Source organism: Pelophylax lessonae (genome assembly GCF_965119305.1).
Source record: "Pelophylax lessonae genome assembly, chromosome: 4".
Classification (NCBI taxonomy): Eukaryota; Metazoa; Chordata; class Amphibia; order Anura; family Ranidae; genus Pelophylax; species Pelophylax lessonae.
Window position 1 is genome coordinate 140,170,340 of NC_138771.1, and position 14,741 is coordinate 140,185,080.

General features: G+C 47.6%; 1 protein-coding gene across 1 annotated transcript in view; it reads left to right on the forward strand.

Moving 5' to 3' along the window:
- KTI12 (KTI12 chromatin associated homolog) overlaps positions 1 to 14,741 on the forward strand; it is a gene marked incomplete at its 3' end in the record, with an annotated part of 199,452 nt that overhangs the window by 89,400 nt on the left and 95,311 nt on the right. The window contains exons 9-10 of the mRNA XM_082253511.1: positions 6,237 to 6,372; positions 7,054 to 7,191. Of these exons, the coding sequence (XP_082109637.1) occupies positions 6,237 to 6,372; positions 7,054 to 7,191 (274 nt within the window). The remainder of the gene's footprint in view (positions 1 to 6,236; positions 6,373 to 7,053; positions 7,192 to 14,741) is intronic.

A 14,741-nucleotide genomic window follows, 5' to 3' on the forward strand; every position in this document is an offset into this window, starting at 1 on the left:
TCCTCCGACAGTCGCCGCCTCTTCATATTCGTCACATATGGGGTATTAGACTTTGCTCCGAAGGAGTAGCTAGGCAACAGAATATGTTAACAATAAAGCTTTAACATATCCCACCCTCAAGGGGTGGTCCCCTCAGTCAATACCCTCCTACTTCCTGCAACCATATCTCAGTTTTAATGTCTAGCTTGTCAGGAGTGGCTGGCTCTCTCTGTGCTGGGACTTTTTGTCCCAGACTCTTTCTTCTTTTTAATATTTTGTTTGAGTTTTTCTCTCTACCTTTACTTAGCTGTTATTTTTGTCAGCATTAGTTAGTTCTTCGGACGAAGAGGATCATGCGGACTGGGTCTCGGGCTGATCCCCCTGGTCGCAGGTCGTGGGTCAGTGGCTTCCCAGTCTGCCATCGAGCGTTCAGCCAGGTAACGCTCCTGGCACAGTGAACGACCCATCCCTGTTCGGTGCAGGGATGATTGGTGAGGTGGCTACCTCACCGGACGCTGTGCGGTTTCTTAACCTCCATTGTGTGCGTCTTGAATTGCGACTCTCCCTGCCTCGTGCAGCGGCTTGTTCGCCTGTGCGGGTTCCCCACGCCATGTGAGGTAAGTGTATTTATGTGGGGACCTGTCTGTCTGGGGGGGTCTCAGTCTGGGACTGTGTAACCTGCCTTGAATCACACTGCTTGTCTCCCTATCTCTCGGCTGCATGCTGTGGGCTGCAAGGGGGGGGGGAGCTGTATGACACTGAGTGTGTCAGGCTGGGCAGTGTGAGAAGCTGTGTGCTGTGGGGCATGTTTTTTCTTGGCATGTTTGGGCATATACAGCGATCGCTGCGGCGATCTAACATGTATCCATATATTGGGATGTAATGTGTGTGTTTTTATGCACTGTGGAGCGGCGTTTTCGGCGCCAAACGACGCCATTTTACCGGCGCCCGCTCCGGCCGCATGGTTTACATGCACGGCGGCCATTTTCTTGTAGCCTCCATAGGCTTACATAGAGCGCCCTGGCAGCATCACTTCCTCTTTCCAGGAACACCGATCGAGGCAGCAGCAGCAGCGGGGTCTCCTCAGGTTTTATCCTTCTGTTCTTGTCATCCATTGCCTGTACTCAGTTTGTATATTCCCTGTGGGGGTCTCATTGTGCCTGAGTGTGGTGCGGTGGGCTGCGCTTGCCGCGCTTGCTAAAAGGGGGTAGTTAACCCTTGGTTGTCTGGCATTACAGGGGCAATGGATTCTCAGGAGGGCAAGTTTCCTACAGTATTGGTGGAAAGCCAGGGGACCGCTGTTTCCCCCCCAGGGGGGGATTTGGCCACTATTGTGGCTGGCCTTGCTGCCCAGGTGCAAATGCTGGTGGCTGCTCAATCTACTAAACGGCCCAGAGTTGCTCTGTCCTCTGATTCTGAGGGTGAAGGTGATGGGGCTGTTCTGGCAGGGACCCCCTTATCGGGGTCCCGCTCCTCTCTTGATCTGGTGGGGTCTGAGGTAGAGGCTGAAGTTGAGGGGGTTGATAATTCTCCCCCTGGCTCGCCTGAAGAGCTTGCACTCATGGATGAGTTGATTGCTTCCATTAAGCAGACGCTACGTTTGCAGGACGAAGTGTGTCCCCCCGCTGCCTTGGCGGCTTATGGGACGCAGAGAAAACGCAGGACGCCGCAGGTTTTTCCCTGCAATGCTGATTTTCAGCGCGCTGTTAAGGATCAATGGCGCGATCTGCGCAAGCCTTTTGCGGTACCAAGTAAATTCAAGCTGCGTTATCCTTTCTCGCCTGCCACTGATGAACGGTGGTGTGTGCCTCCGCCAGTGGATCATGCAATTGCGGTTTTGAACAAAGCCACTGCGATTCCTGCAGAGGGTTCCCCTGTTTTCCGTGATGCCACGGATAGGAGACTGGAGTCTCTTGCCCGTCATACTTATTCTGTTACGGGTTCTATGCTTAAGGCTCTGTTTGCTTCTCTCATGGCGGCCCAGGCGATCGCAAGTTGGACGCAGATGCTTAGGCGCGTCCTAGTGGCCGATTCGGCCTTGGCGGCGACCCTGGATATGGTGGATCAGATCCACCAGGGTGTCATGTATCTGTGTGATGCGGACCTGGACCTGATTCCGTTGGCTGCACGTGTGCACAGCGTGGCGGTGTTGTCTCGCCGCCTGGTTTGGTTGAAATGTTGGTCGGTGGACCAATCTTCACGTAAGACCTTAGCCAATCTGCCTTATGATGGGTCTCGCCTTTTTGGGGAGTCCCTGGATGTGTTGATTAAGGGGATCACCGGGGGTAAGAGCACTCTCTTGCCCCATTTCCCCAAGGCTAAGGGGGCTTCTGGGAAGAAGCATGCAAATTTTCGGCCCCCTCAGGGGTCCTTTCGTGCCTTTCGGCCGCACTACAAGGGCAAACCGTTCAAAGGCCAAGGCTCTCAGAAGAAGCCCTGGTCTGGGAAACAGAAGTCCGGCCAATCCGGACCTGCAGCCCATAACAGTTCGGCCTGAAGGGGCGCCCTCACCCAGTTTTGGGGTGGGGGGACGCTTGCTCGGTTTTCTTCAGCCCTGGTTGGCCCGTGTGCGGGACAGATGGGTTCTGGAAATCGTTCGATCTGGTTACAAGATCGGGTTTCTCTCTCGGCCGGAGAGCAGATTTTTTCCCTCAAATCTTCAACTGTCTCCAGAGCGCCTGCGGGATCTGCACCTGGCGGTGCGGGACCTGAGGGCTCAGGGAGTGGTGGTTCCGGTGCCTCATCGGGACAGATTTCGGGGGTTTTATTCCAATCTGTTCACCGTGCCCAGGAAGGAGGGCAAGGTTCGTCCGATTCTGGACTTGAAGGCTCTGAACCGCTCTGTGCGGGTTCGCAAGTTCCGCATGGAATCCCTGCGCTCGGTGGTGGCTGCCCTGGTTCCGGGGGAATTCATGGCCTCCATCGATTTGAAGGATGCGTACCTTCACATCCCCATATTCGAGGGTCATCAGAGATACCTTCGATTTGCCATTGCGGAGGATCACTACCAGTTCGTGGCGTTGCCCTTTGGTCTCGCCTCGGCTCCGCGGGTCTTCACCAAGGTGCTTGCACCGGTTCTGGCATTATTGAGGGCCCAGGGCATTTCTGTCCTGGGGTATCTGGACGACATTCTGGTTCGGTCTGCGACCAGACAGGGTCTGGAGGAGGACCTGTCTGGAACATTTATCGTCCAACCAAACTCCTGCAGAGTTTGCATTGTGACAAAGTCGACACTGAGTCCGTCGGTTCGTCTCCCCTATCTGGGAATGATACTGGACTCGGTGCAGGCGAAGGTCTTCCTGCCGGAAGACAAACTCAGGACTCTTCAGGAGGAAGTCAGGTCCCTCAGGGACGTTCCACACTCGTCTCTGCGGACGTGTATGAGATGTCTGGGATTGATGGTCTCGGCCTTCGAGGCGATTCCTTTCGCGCAGTTTCACACGCGTGGTCTCCAAGCGGAGATCCTGTCCAGGTGGGACGGGCGACCTCAATCTCTGGATCTTCAGATCTCGTTGAGTCATCGCACCAGGGAAAACCTTCTGTGGTGGCTCCAGTCCCCGTTGGTGTCCGGGGGCAAGTCGTTTCGTCCGATCTCGTGGACGATAATCACCACGGATGCCAGCCTGTCGGGCTGGGGTGGTGTTCTGGGCGTTCTGTCCGCCCAGGGAACTTGGTCGGAGGGGGAGTCTTCCCTCCCGATCAACATTCTGGAATTGCGTGCGATAAGGCTCTGTCTTCATCGCTGGACGGACCGGCTGCAGGGCTGCCCGGTTCGGGTGCAGACGGACAATGCCACGGCGGTGGCCTACATCAACCACCAAGGGGGCACCAGGAGTGCCCGAGCGGCTCGAGAAGTGGCCGACATTCTGTCTTGGGCCGAGACTCATGTCCCGGCGATAACGGCGGTTCACATTCCGGGAGTGGAGAACTGGCAGGCGGACTATCTGAGTCGCCAGACCCTGGATCAGGGGGAATGGTCTCTCCACCCGGCTGTCTTCCAGATGTTGTGCGCGAAGTGGGGTCTTCCAGATGTGGACCTGTTCGCGTCTCGCCTCAACTACAAAGTGAAGAGGTTCGTGGCAAGGACGCGCGACCCTCGGGCAGACGCGTCGGACGCGTTAGTGGCCCCGTGGCATCAGTACAGGCTGATGTACGCGTTTCCACCGATTCAGTTGCTGTCCAGGTTCCTTCGCAGGTTACACTCGGAACGCACCACGGTGATTCTTGTGGCACCGGACTGGCCTCGCCGGTCCTGGTACGCAGACCTCGTGAATCTGGCGGTCGACGCCCCTTGGCGTCTGCCTCTTCGAGACGATCTACTGTCTCAAGGACCGATTTACCATCCTGCTTTACAGTCGCTGGCTTTGACGGCCTGGCTGTTGAGACCGAGGTCCTGAAGGAGAAGGGTCTCTCTCCAGAGGTCGTTCATACTTTGATCAACGCGAGGCAGTCTTCCTCGGGGAAGGTTTATTACCGTACTTGGAAGGCCTATTTTGCCTGGTGTGAGTCCAGGGGGTTTTCACCCCGCACGTACTCGGTTTCCCGTGTGCTGTCTTTCCTTCAGACGGGTGTCGATCAGCGTTTGGCGCTGGCTACGATAAAGGGTCAGGTGTCTGCGCTGGCCGTTCTGTTTCAACGTCCCGTGGCTTCCAATTCCTTGGTTGGCACTTTTATTCAGGGTGTGCGGCATCTGGTTCCTCCTAGGAGGGATCCTCTGCCCCCTTGGGACTTGAATCTCGTTCTATCTGTGTTACAACGTGCTCCTTTTGAACAGAGCAGGGAGATCTCGTTGTCTATGTTGTCCAAAAAGGTCGCCTTTTTGGTGGCGATCACTTCGGCTCGCAGAGTGTCGGAACTGGCGGCTTTGTCCTGCAAGTCTCCGTACCTGGTTGTTCATTTGGATAGGGTGGTCTTGCGACCTAATCCTTCTTTTCTGCCGAAACGAGTTTCGGAATTCCATCTTAACGAGGATATTGTTTTGCCTTCGTTGTGCACGAAGCCTAAGCATCCAAAGGAGGTGAGATTGCACTCTCTGGATGTTGTTCGGGCGATAAGGGTTTACCTTAAATCGACTGAGTCTTTTCGTAAGACGGACTCCTTGTTTGTTCTTCCAGAGGGTCCTCGGAAGGGCATGGCGGCTTCGGCCTCTACCATCGCCAAATGGATCAGGCAGACCATTGAACAGGCCTATGCCTTGCAGGGGAAGGTTCCCCCTGTGCCTGTGAAGGCGCACTCTACTAGATCTCTGAGTACGTCTTGGGCCTGCCGTCATGGGGCTTCTGTAGCCCAGGTGTGTAAGGCGGCGACTTGGTCGACCGTGCACACTTTCACGAAATTCTACAAAGTAGATGTTCAGGCATCGGCGGATGCTTCCTTTGGCCGCAAGGTTCTTAGTGCGGCTGTTCCATAGGGTCCCTTGTTGGGGACTCCTGGCTGTTGGGATAGTTTTTTGGTATCCCCTGGTTTTTTTGTCTTTTCCTGGGTTGTTGCTCCTGTTGAGCACTTATTTTTGCTTTTGCCCAGCTGGTTTCCTTCCTTTGGTAAGGTTCCTTTCTTTGATGTGGAGACTGCGTTGCCTTTCGGCGCGGATGCGTTTCCCACCCCTCATGTTTGCACTGCTTTGGGACGTCCCCATATGTGACGAATATGAAGAGGCGGCGACTGTCGGAGGACGTAAGAGAAAACGGAATTTTTGTAAAATCTTACCTGTAAAATTCCTTTCTCTGAGTCCTCCGACAGTCGCCGCCCCCGCCCCTCTTTTGGGGTTTGAATGTATACTCTACTGCTATTCCACTAAAACTGAGATATGGTTGCAGGAAGTAGGAGGGTATTGACTGAGGGGACCACCCCTTGAGGGTGGGATATGTTAAAGCTTTATTGTTAACATATTCTGTTGCCTAGCTACTCCTTCGGAGCAAAGTCTAATACCCCATATGTGACGAATATGAAGAGGCGGCGACTGTCGGAGGACTCAGAGAAAGGAATTTTACAGGTAAGATTTTACAAAAATTCCGTTTTCTCTGAGTATGGCTGACCAAAAGAGTTACTGTTCGAATCACCAGAAGAAAATTAAGGAAAAAAGCCTAAAAAAAGAGAATGAATGCAGCACCGAATCTAAGAATTGATAAGCTGCAATATATTTGTGTGTTTGGGTTTAATACCACTTTACCCATTTGCCTAGAGTTTAGTGTTAACTAATGCAATACCATTATAAAGAGTTTACATTTATTTACAAATAACCATATCTGTATCCGTAGGCTATATTAAATGCTCAGAAGATAAGTGTTCCAGGAGACATCATCACGGTGCCAGGAGCAAGTGAGAAAATATCCTTTAAAATATCAATGCCTAAACTTTTTAGAAACCGCACTATATATTATGTTCTGATCACATGTTCTACCATGACCCCCCTTATGCCTTACCTTGTGCAATTCTTAAAGCTTGAAAACGTTTCATTTTTTTTCTAACAGTCTACAACCCCACTTCCCACCTGTCCAAATTTTGTGCGTTAAAAAAAGTTCCTCACCCTCTCCACACTCCAGTGCTGCCCTCTGTCACTGGTGGCTGGTCCTATTTGTGCTGAATGTAACCAAACATCACTTAACCCATTTTCTGTGAGCTTATGCTGTTATGGGAATTTGTCATTACACAGACCAAGCTTATAGGGCAATGCTGCAAAGAATGGCACTCACACTTCATAATGCAAACACTGTTCTCTGCAGCATTGAGGACCACACATGGCCAATGCTGGAGAAGAAAAGGACCCCGCTCATCATGTTAGCGACCAGATGACAGCTGAAATTAAGATTTGTACACTGGAAATGTGTTAATCGGGGGGGGGGGGGGGGGGCTTTCACCCTGGAGTTGATCTTTGTGTCTGGTAGTCACAGGAGTCTAAATAGGCATTGACACTTGTGTTCATGGTTAAATGCAGAACTGTTCTGCAAGGCTATAATGACTTTTCTGTTATTGATATGTGATAATGGGAGCAACTATGGTATAATGGGAGCAACAATGTAAAAGCCTAATCAAACTGCTTAAATTTTTTAAGTCTGATTAATTTTCCTTAATTAGCCTACTTGCAGTTACCTCGGATGTTGAACATGTCAGAACTGAGGAGGCTTCGCCAACAGTTTATTAGTTATACTAAATTACATCCGAATGAGAACATTTCACAGCTTGCAAATATGTTTGTACAGTACCTGAACCAAAGTATTCACTGAATGTAATGCAAGCCGGAGTTGTTACATTTTATGCCCTCTACAGATTTTAAAGAAGTGTCGCAGGGGAAAAGGTGTTTTTTTTTTCTTATGTATAAGAAACGTGCTTACGATATTATAAATAAAATGGTAATTTAATCTTCTAAATATTGTTTTTTTAATGTGTCCACATATACAGTACATTGTATTAACAGTTGTTTTAGTCTCATGACTATTCCGAAAGTTCATTGCTTTGAATTTTTCAAATCATTTATAAAGATTTATGAAAACAAAAAGTGTTTGTATTTTTATATATATATATTGTGACAGGAAGTCAGCTAAATCTGGGAATGTAGTCACAGGAAGGAGATACATTTCCACCTGATTTAGAAAGTCCATTAATTAATTTAGGGTGTTGGCTACAGAGCTAACCAGCAGGAAGTTGAAAGGCCTTCACCTGTTCAGAATGAGGGAGTTAAGGCTCTATAATTTGTTCAGAGAAAGTCCTATTGTTTGCTGCCTCCAGAAGCTGTGTCCTGAAGCCATGTGGGCTGGGAGCAGGAGGACAGTCAGCGTGTGCCTCCCGACAGGATGTGTGGGCCTGGGAGAAGACCCCCCGGAGTGATGTGTGCCCGGGACGGTAACCAAGGGTGAATACGTCTAAAAGGTGAGAAGACGAACTGTTGATGTGAAAGAAACAAAAGGACTGTGTTGCCCTGTGAAGCTATTATAAAAGGACTATTGAGTGTCCGCTGTAGGACAAGGAAGTCTGCCCGACGGTAGGTTGGAGACAGACACTTAGGCAGGTTCCAGTTGTGAGAAGGTAGCCGCCCACAGAGGCAAGGATTTATTTTCTGTTTTATTTTATTTTGGATGTTTTGCTGCATACAGCCTGGTGAAGAAAACACCATTTAATAAACCACACTGTTTGTTTGCAAGCACTTGTCGGCTACCTCTCTGGGAAAACGCACCCCCCAAGGGGTCATCCACACCCGCCACCGAGCTAATCCCTTACAATATATATATATATATATATATATATATATATATATATATATATACACACCCCTCATAAAATTAGAATATCATCAAAAAGTTAATTTAATTTTATTTCAGTAATTCCATTTAAAAATTGAAACTCCTATTTTATATAAATGCGTTACACACAGAATGAAATATTTCAAGCATTTTTTTCTTTGGGTGACTATGGCTTACAGCTAGTGAAAACCCCAAATTTAATATCTCAGGAAAATTTGAATATTACATAAGACCAATAAAAAAAAAAAAAGTGTTTTTTAATACAGAAATGTTGGCGTATGGAAAAGTATGTCCGTGTACAGTATAATACAAAAATAATAGTTTACAGTATAGTATGAACTATCACTTTGGGGCTGCTTTTGCATGGATTACTGCATCAGTGTGATGTGGCATGGAGGCAATCAGCCAGTGGCACTGCTGAGGTGTTATGGAAGCCCAGGTTGCTTTGATAGTGGCTTTCAGTTCACCTGCATTTTTGGGTCTGGTGTCTCTAATCTTCCTCTTAACAATACCCCACAGATTCTCTGTGGGGTTAAGGTCAGGCGAGTTTGCTGGCCAATCAAGCACAGTAATACCATGATTATTAAACCAGGTATTTTTTTTATTTTTTTTATTTTAGTTATATGGCTTAGGTAAAGCTTTGTCAACGTGCGTCTGTCTTGGATTACTACGTATATGCTATACTATGTTAGTAGTGTAATATTGTTTGTTGATAATTGTTGTATTGTACACGAAATAAGCCCCAGTCCGAATATCCCATTGTTATTGTGCGTACTTTCCGGTGGGCTGGCTATGCAGCTGGTCCCGCAGAGTATTGCGCCGCCCCTTGCCCTGATTTCCATGATAATTGATCGAAGGCTGCCGTATTTAAACCTGACTCCAGGTGGCAGTCTCTTACGCTTGAGAAAGGAGCCGAGTGCGCATGCTCCGAAAACGCGTTGCGTCATTTCCGGGAGCCTGCGTTCCACTGCGGCTTCCGGTGTTACCATTTCTCCGGACCAGCTTCCTGTGACGTCACCTCCGGGCCGGTGGACGGCCGGATCGTGCGGCTGGTTATGCTGATACACGGACTGAAGCTTACTACAGTGTAAGTTACTATGTAAACCTTGTGCAATAAATTATTTTGGCTTACTACAGTGGCGCCTGTCTTCTTCTCACTTCTCAATTAAACAAGGTATTGGTACTTTTGGCAATGTGGGCAGGTGCCAAGTCCTGCTGGAAAATGAAATCAGAATCTCCATAAAGCTGGTCAGCAGAGGGAAGCCTGAAGTGATCTGGAATTTCCTGGAAGAAGGCTGTGCTGATTTTGGAATTGATAAAACACAGTGGTGCAAAATCAGCAGATGAGATGGCTTCCCAAATCATGCCGTCCGGTGTAAAGTTTCCACAGTCTGTGATGATTTGGGGAGCCATGTCATCTGCTGGTGTTTGACCACTGGGTTTTATCAAGTCCAAAGTCAGCACAGCCCTCTCCCAGAAAATCCTGGAGCGCTTCATGCTTCTCTTTGCTGACCAGCTTTATGGTGATGCTGATTTGTGGGCAGGACTTGTCACCTGCCCACACTGCCAAAAGTACCAATACCTTGTTTAATTATCACACTATCACTGTGCTTGATTGGTCAGCAAACTTGCATGACCTAAACCCTATAGAGAATCCGTGGGGTATTGTCAAGAGAAAGATGAGACACCAGACTCAACAATGCAGAGGAGCTGAAAGCCACTATCAAAGCAACATGGGCTTCCATAACACCTCAGAAGTGCCACAGGCTGATTGCCTCCATGCCGCACCGCATTTATGCAGTAATTCATGCAAAAGGAGCCCCCACCAAGTATCAAGTGCATACTATACAGTACATGGACATCCTTTTCAGTAAGCCAACATTTCTGTATTAAAATTTTTTTTCCTGGTCTTATGTAATCCAATTTTCTGAGATACTGAATTTTGGGTTTTCACTAGCTGTAAGCCATAATCATCAAAATGAAAAAAAAAATGTTTGAAATAAATCGCTGTGTGTGTAACGCATCTGTATAAAAGAGTTTAACTCTTTGAATTGAATTACTGGAATAAATTAACTTTTTGATGATATTCTAATTTTATGAGATGTGCCTGTATATTACATATACAGCAGGTAAAATAAGTATTGAACACGTCACCTTTTTCTAGGTAGATATATTTCCAAAGGTGCTATTGACATGAAATATTCACCACATGTCATTAACAACCCATGCAATCCATACATGGATTCAAAGAAACCAAAACAAATACATTTAGAAATTAAGTTATATGTAATAAAATGGAATGACGCAGTGAAAAAGTATTGAACACGCTAAACTGAATTTTTATTTAAAACTTTGTACAAAATCCTTTGTTGGTAATGGCATCTTCAAGATGCCTGCTGTATGGCGAAACTAATCGCATGCATTGTGTGATTTTGGCCCATTCTTCCACACAAGCAGTCTTCAAATCTTGAAGGTTCTGTGGGCCTCTTCTATGAACTCTAATCTTTAGTTCTTTCCATAGATTTTCTATTCGATTCAAGTCAGCAGCTTTACTTTCTTATTTTGAAACCAATTGGGTTTCCTTGGTTTTGTGTTTGGAATCATTGTCTTGCTAAAATGTCCACCCTTGTTTCATCTTCATCAGCCTGGTAGATGGCAGCGGATTTTTATCAAGAATGTCTTGGTACATTTTTCCATTCGTCCTCCCTTCAATGATATGAAGTTTACCAGTACCGAATGCTGAAAAACAGCCCAACACCATGATGTTCCCACCTCCGAACTTCACTGTTGGTATGGTGTTTTTGGGGCGATGTGCAGTGCCATTTGACCTCCAAACATAGTGTGTATTATGGCAGGGCTTGACAAACTTGCTTAGAATCTAGGAGCCAGCTTAAAAAAAAAGTTTAAATCGGCTGCCCAGTGCCCAGAACTGCATGTCCGGGGCATCAGGCAATTGGAATTGCTCACGCCTGATGCCAAATGCAAAAAAAAAAAAAAGGCACTGATGAGGTGGCGCTGATGGGCTGCGCTGATGAGCACTGATAGGCTGCGCTAAATAAGGGGGCACTGTTAGGCACTGATGAGGTGGCACTGATGGGCTGCACTAATGAGGTGGAACAGATGAGGTAGCACTGACGGGCTGGTCTAATAAACAATGATAGGCTGCACTGATTAGGTGGCACTGTTAGGTGACCCCGATGAGACTGAGCTGATAGGCACTGATGAGGGGGCACTGATGGGCTGCACTAATGAGGCGGGACTGATGAGGTAGCACTGATGGGCTGCACTGACAGATGGCACTGACGGGCTGGGCTGATGAGCACTGATTAGGTGGCACCATGGGCACTGACAGGCGATGCTGATGAGGCTGCACTGATAGGTGGCATTGATGGGCACTGATAAGTGACGCTGATGAGGCTGCACTGATAGGTGGCACTAATGTAGCTGCACTGATAGGTGGCACTGATGAGGTCGCCCTAATTATAGACGGCACTTAGCGGCAGTAAGGAAAGGCCGACTGATCAAGCCCAGCTGTCAACCTAGGAAGATGATGTCTGAGGTGGGCATATGGTGAGAGCAAGCCGTGCTCATCATAGCACCGTCCACCAGAGGACACCGGTTCGCACATAGAAGCGTGTATCCCGCTCCAGCAGGCTGCAAATCCGCAGCCTCAATTATCGGCCAGCCTGATGCTATCCTGCACACCTGCAGGTGGGCCACATGGGAGGATCCCAACCACTGCTGTGGTGTAACGAGTCTTGTGTGGTGAGCGTGCATACAGGCCATGGTGGTTGAGTGCATTACTTATTGTTTTCTTTGAAACAATTTTGTACATGCCAAGTCCAGGTCTTTTTGACGGTACTGAACAAGCACGCTGTGAGTCGTGTGAAACATGTCTACCATCCATTTTGCTGTACCTTGCATCCTTGTTAAATAAAGCCTTTCATCGTGAGTAGTGTTGAGCGAACACGGACTGTATTATTCGTGTTCGTACCGAATAATTGGATTTTTTGTACCCGAACACGGACACGGACACTTTACTGTATGTTCGGGTAAAAATCCGTGTTCGGTCGTTTTATTTCCGGGTTTTGCATGCTTTGGCGCTCTTTTCATGGCGGGCTTTCAACAGCCAATCAACAATCGTTTAACTGGTGTGCCTTAAGCCATCCCAGCCATGCCTGCAAATGTCTCAGTAGCTGTGATTGGCCGTCTGAAGCATGTGACCAAGTCTTTATAAGTTCGAGGCAGCCGCAGCGGCGTCATTATGCTGCTTAGATTCAGGGACAGAGCACACATCAACGTGCTGGCTGCTGATTAGGGAAAGATAGGCAGGAAAAAACCATTTGTGTCCGGATAGAATTGAGGGACAGGTCGGAGTGTTTAGGCAGGGCGAGTTGTAGGCATTTTAGGGATAGAGTCTGCTGAATTATATAGGGTCAGTGTCTTCTACAAACTACAATCGATATTGCTGTGTGGGGGGTGGGGTGAATCTGCACTCAATCCTGATCTACGATCTCTTCTCAATCCTGTTAGGGACAGAGTCTGCTGAATTTTAGGGAAACTGTGTTCTACAAACTACAATCGATATTGCTGTGTGGGGGGTGGGGTGAATCTGCACTCAATCCTGATCTACGATCTCTTCTCAATCCTGTTAGGGACAGAGTCTGCTGAATTTTAGGGAAACTGTGTTCTACAAACTACAATCGATATTGCTGTGTGGGGGGTGGGGTGAATCTGCACTCAATCCTGATCTACGATCTCTTCTCAATCCTGTTAGGGACAGAGTCTGCTGAATTTTAGGGAAACTGTGTTCTACAAACTACAATCGATATTGCTGTGTGGTGTGGGATTGGAGATAGGCAGGTGTCAGTGATCCACATCCATTTTTCTGTGTGTGAGCTGCAGTGAACACAATCTTTTTGGGCTGCAGTGAACACAATCTTTTTGGGCTGCAGTGAACACAATCTTTTTGGGCTGCAGTGAACACAATCTTTTTGGGCTGCAGTGAACACAATCTTTTTGGGCTGCAGTGAACAAAATCTTTTTGGGGTGCAGTGAACACAATCCTTTTTGGTGTGCAGTGAACACAATCTTTGTGGGGTGCAGTGAACAAAATCCTTTGTGGGGTGCAGTGAACACAATCTTTTTGGGGTGCAGTGAACAAAATCCTTTTTGGGGTGCAGTGAACAACATCCTTTTTGGGGTGCAGTGAACACAATCTTTTTGGGGTGCAGTGAACAAAATCCTTTGTGGGGTGCAGTGAACACAATCTTTTTGGGGTGCAGTGAACACAATCTTTTTGGGGTGGAGTGAACAACATCCTTTTTGGGGTGCAGTGAACAAAATCCTTTTTGGGGTGCAGTGAACAAAATCATTTTTGGGGTGCAGTGAACACAATCTTTTTGGGGTGCAGTGAACACAATCTTTGTGGGGTGCAGTGAACACAATCTTTTTGGGGTGGAGTGAACAACATCCTTTTTGGGGTGCAGTGAACAACATCCTTTTTGGGGTGCAGTGAACACAATCTTTTTGGGGTGCAGTGAACACAATCTTTGTGGGGTACAGTGAACAGAATCTTTGTGGGGTGCAGTGAACACAATCTTTGGGGGGTACAGTGAACACAATCTTTGTGAGGTGCAGTGAACACAATCTTTGTGGGGTGCAGTGAACACAATCATTGTGGGGTGCAGTGAACTCAATCTTTGTGGGGTACAGTGAACACAATCTCATACTGAAGGTTTGAGGGTGCTGCCTGTTCCATACTCCCCCTACTCCTCATCTAGCCTTTTAGGGGTACAAACAATAGTAATTGGGGCCTAGTGTGGTTGTGTACGTGTGATATACATACACTTTTTTGGGATCATATTTTCTATTCCGCTATTTAATCAAAAACCTTTGGGGATCAGTTAAATTGGGGGATAGTCTGTGTTGGTACGTGTGAGAGAGATCCACCTTTCCAAGTTGTTGGGGTTCATCTCATACTTCTGAAGGTTTGAGGGTGCTGCCTGTTCCATACTCCCCCCTACTCCTAGCCTTTTAGGGGTACAAACAATAGTAATTGGGGCCTAGTGTGGTTGTGTACGTGTGATATACATACACTTTTTTGGGATCATATTTTCTATTCCGCTATTTAATCAAAAACCTTTGGGGATCAGTTAAATTGGGGGATAGTCTGTGTTGGTACGTGTGAGAGAGATCCACCTTTCCAAGTTGTTGGGGTTCATCTCATACTTCTGAAGGTTTGAGGGTGCTGCCTGTTCCATACTCCCCCTACTCCTAGCCTTTTAGGGGTACAAACAATAGTAATTGGGGCCTAGTGTGGTTGTGTACGTGTGATATACATACACTTTTTTGGGATCATATTTTCTATTCCGCTATTTAATCAAAAACCTTTGGGGATCAGTTAAATTGGGGGATAGTCTGTGTTGGTACGTGTGAGAGAGATCCACCTTTCCAAGTTGTTGGGGTTCATCTCATACTTCTGAAGGTTTGAGGGTGCTGCCTGTTCCATACTCCCCCTACTCC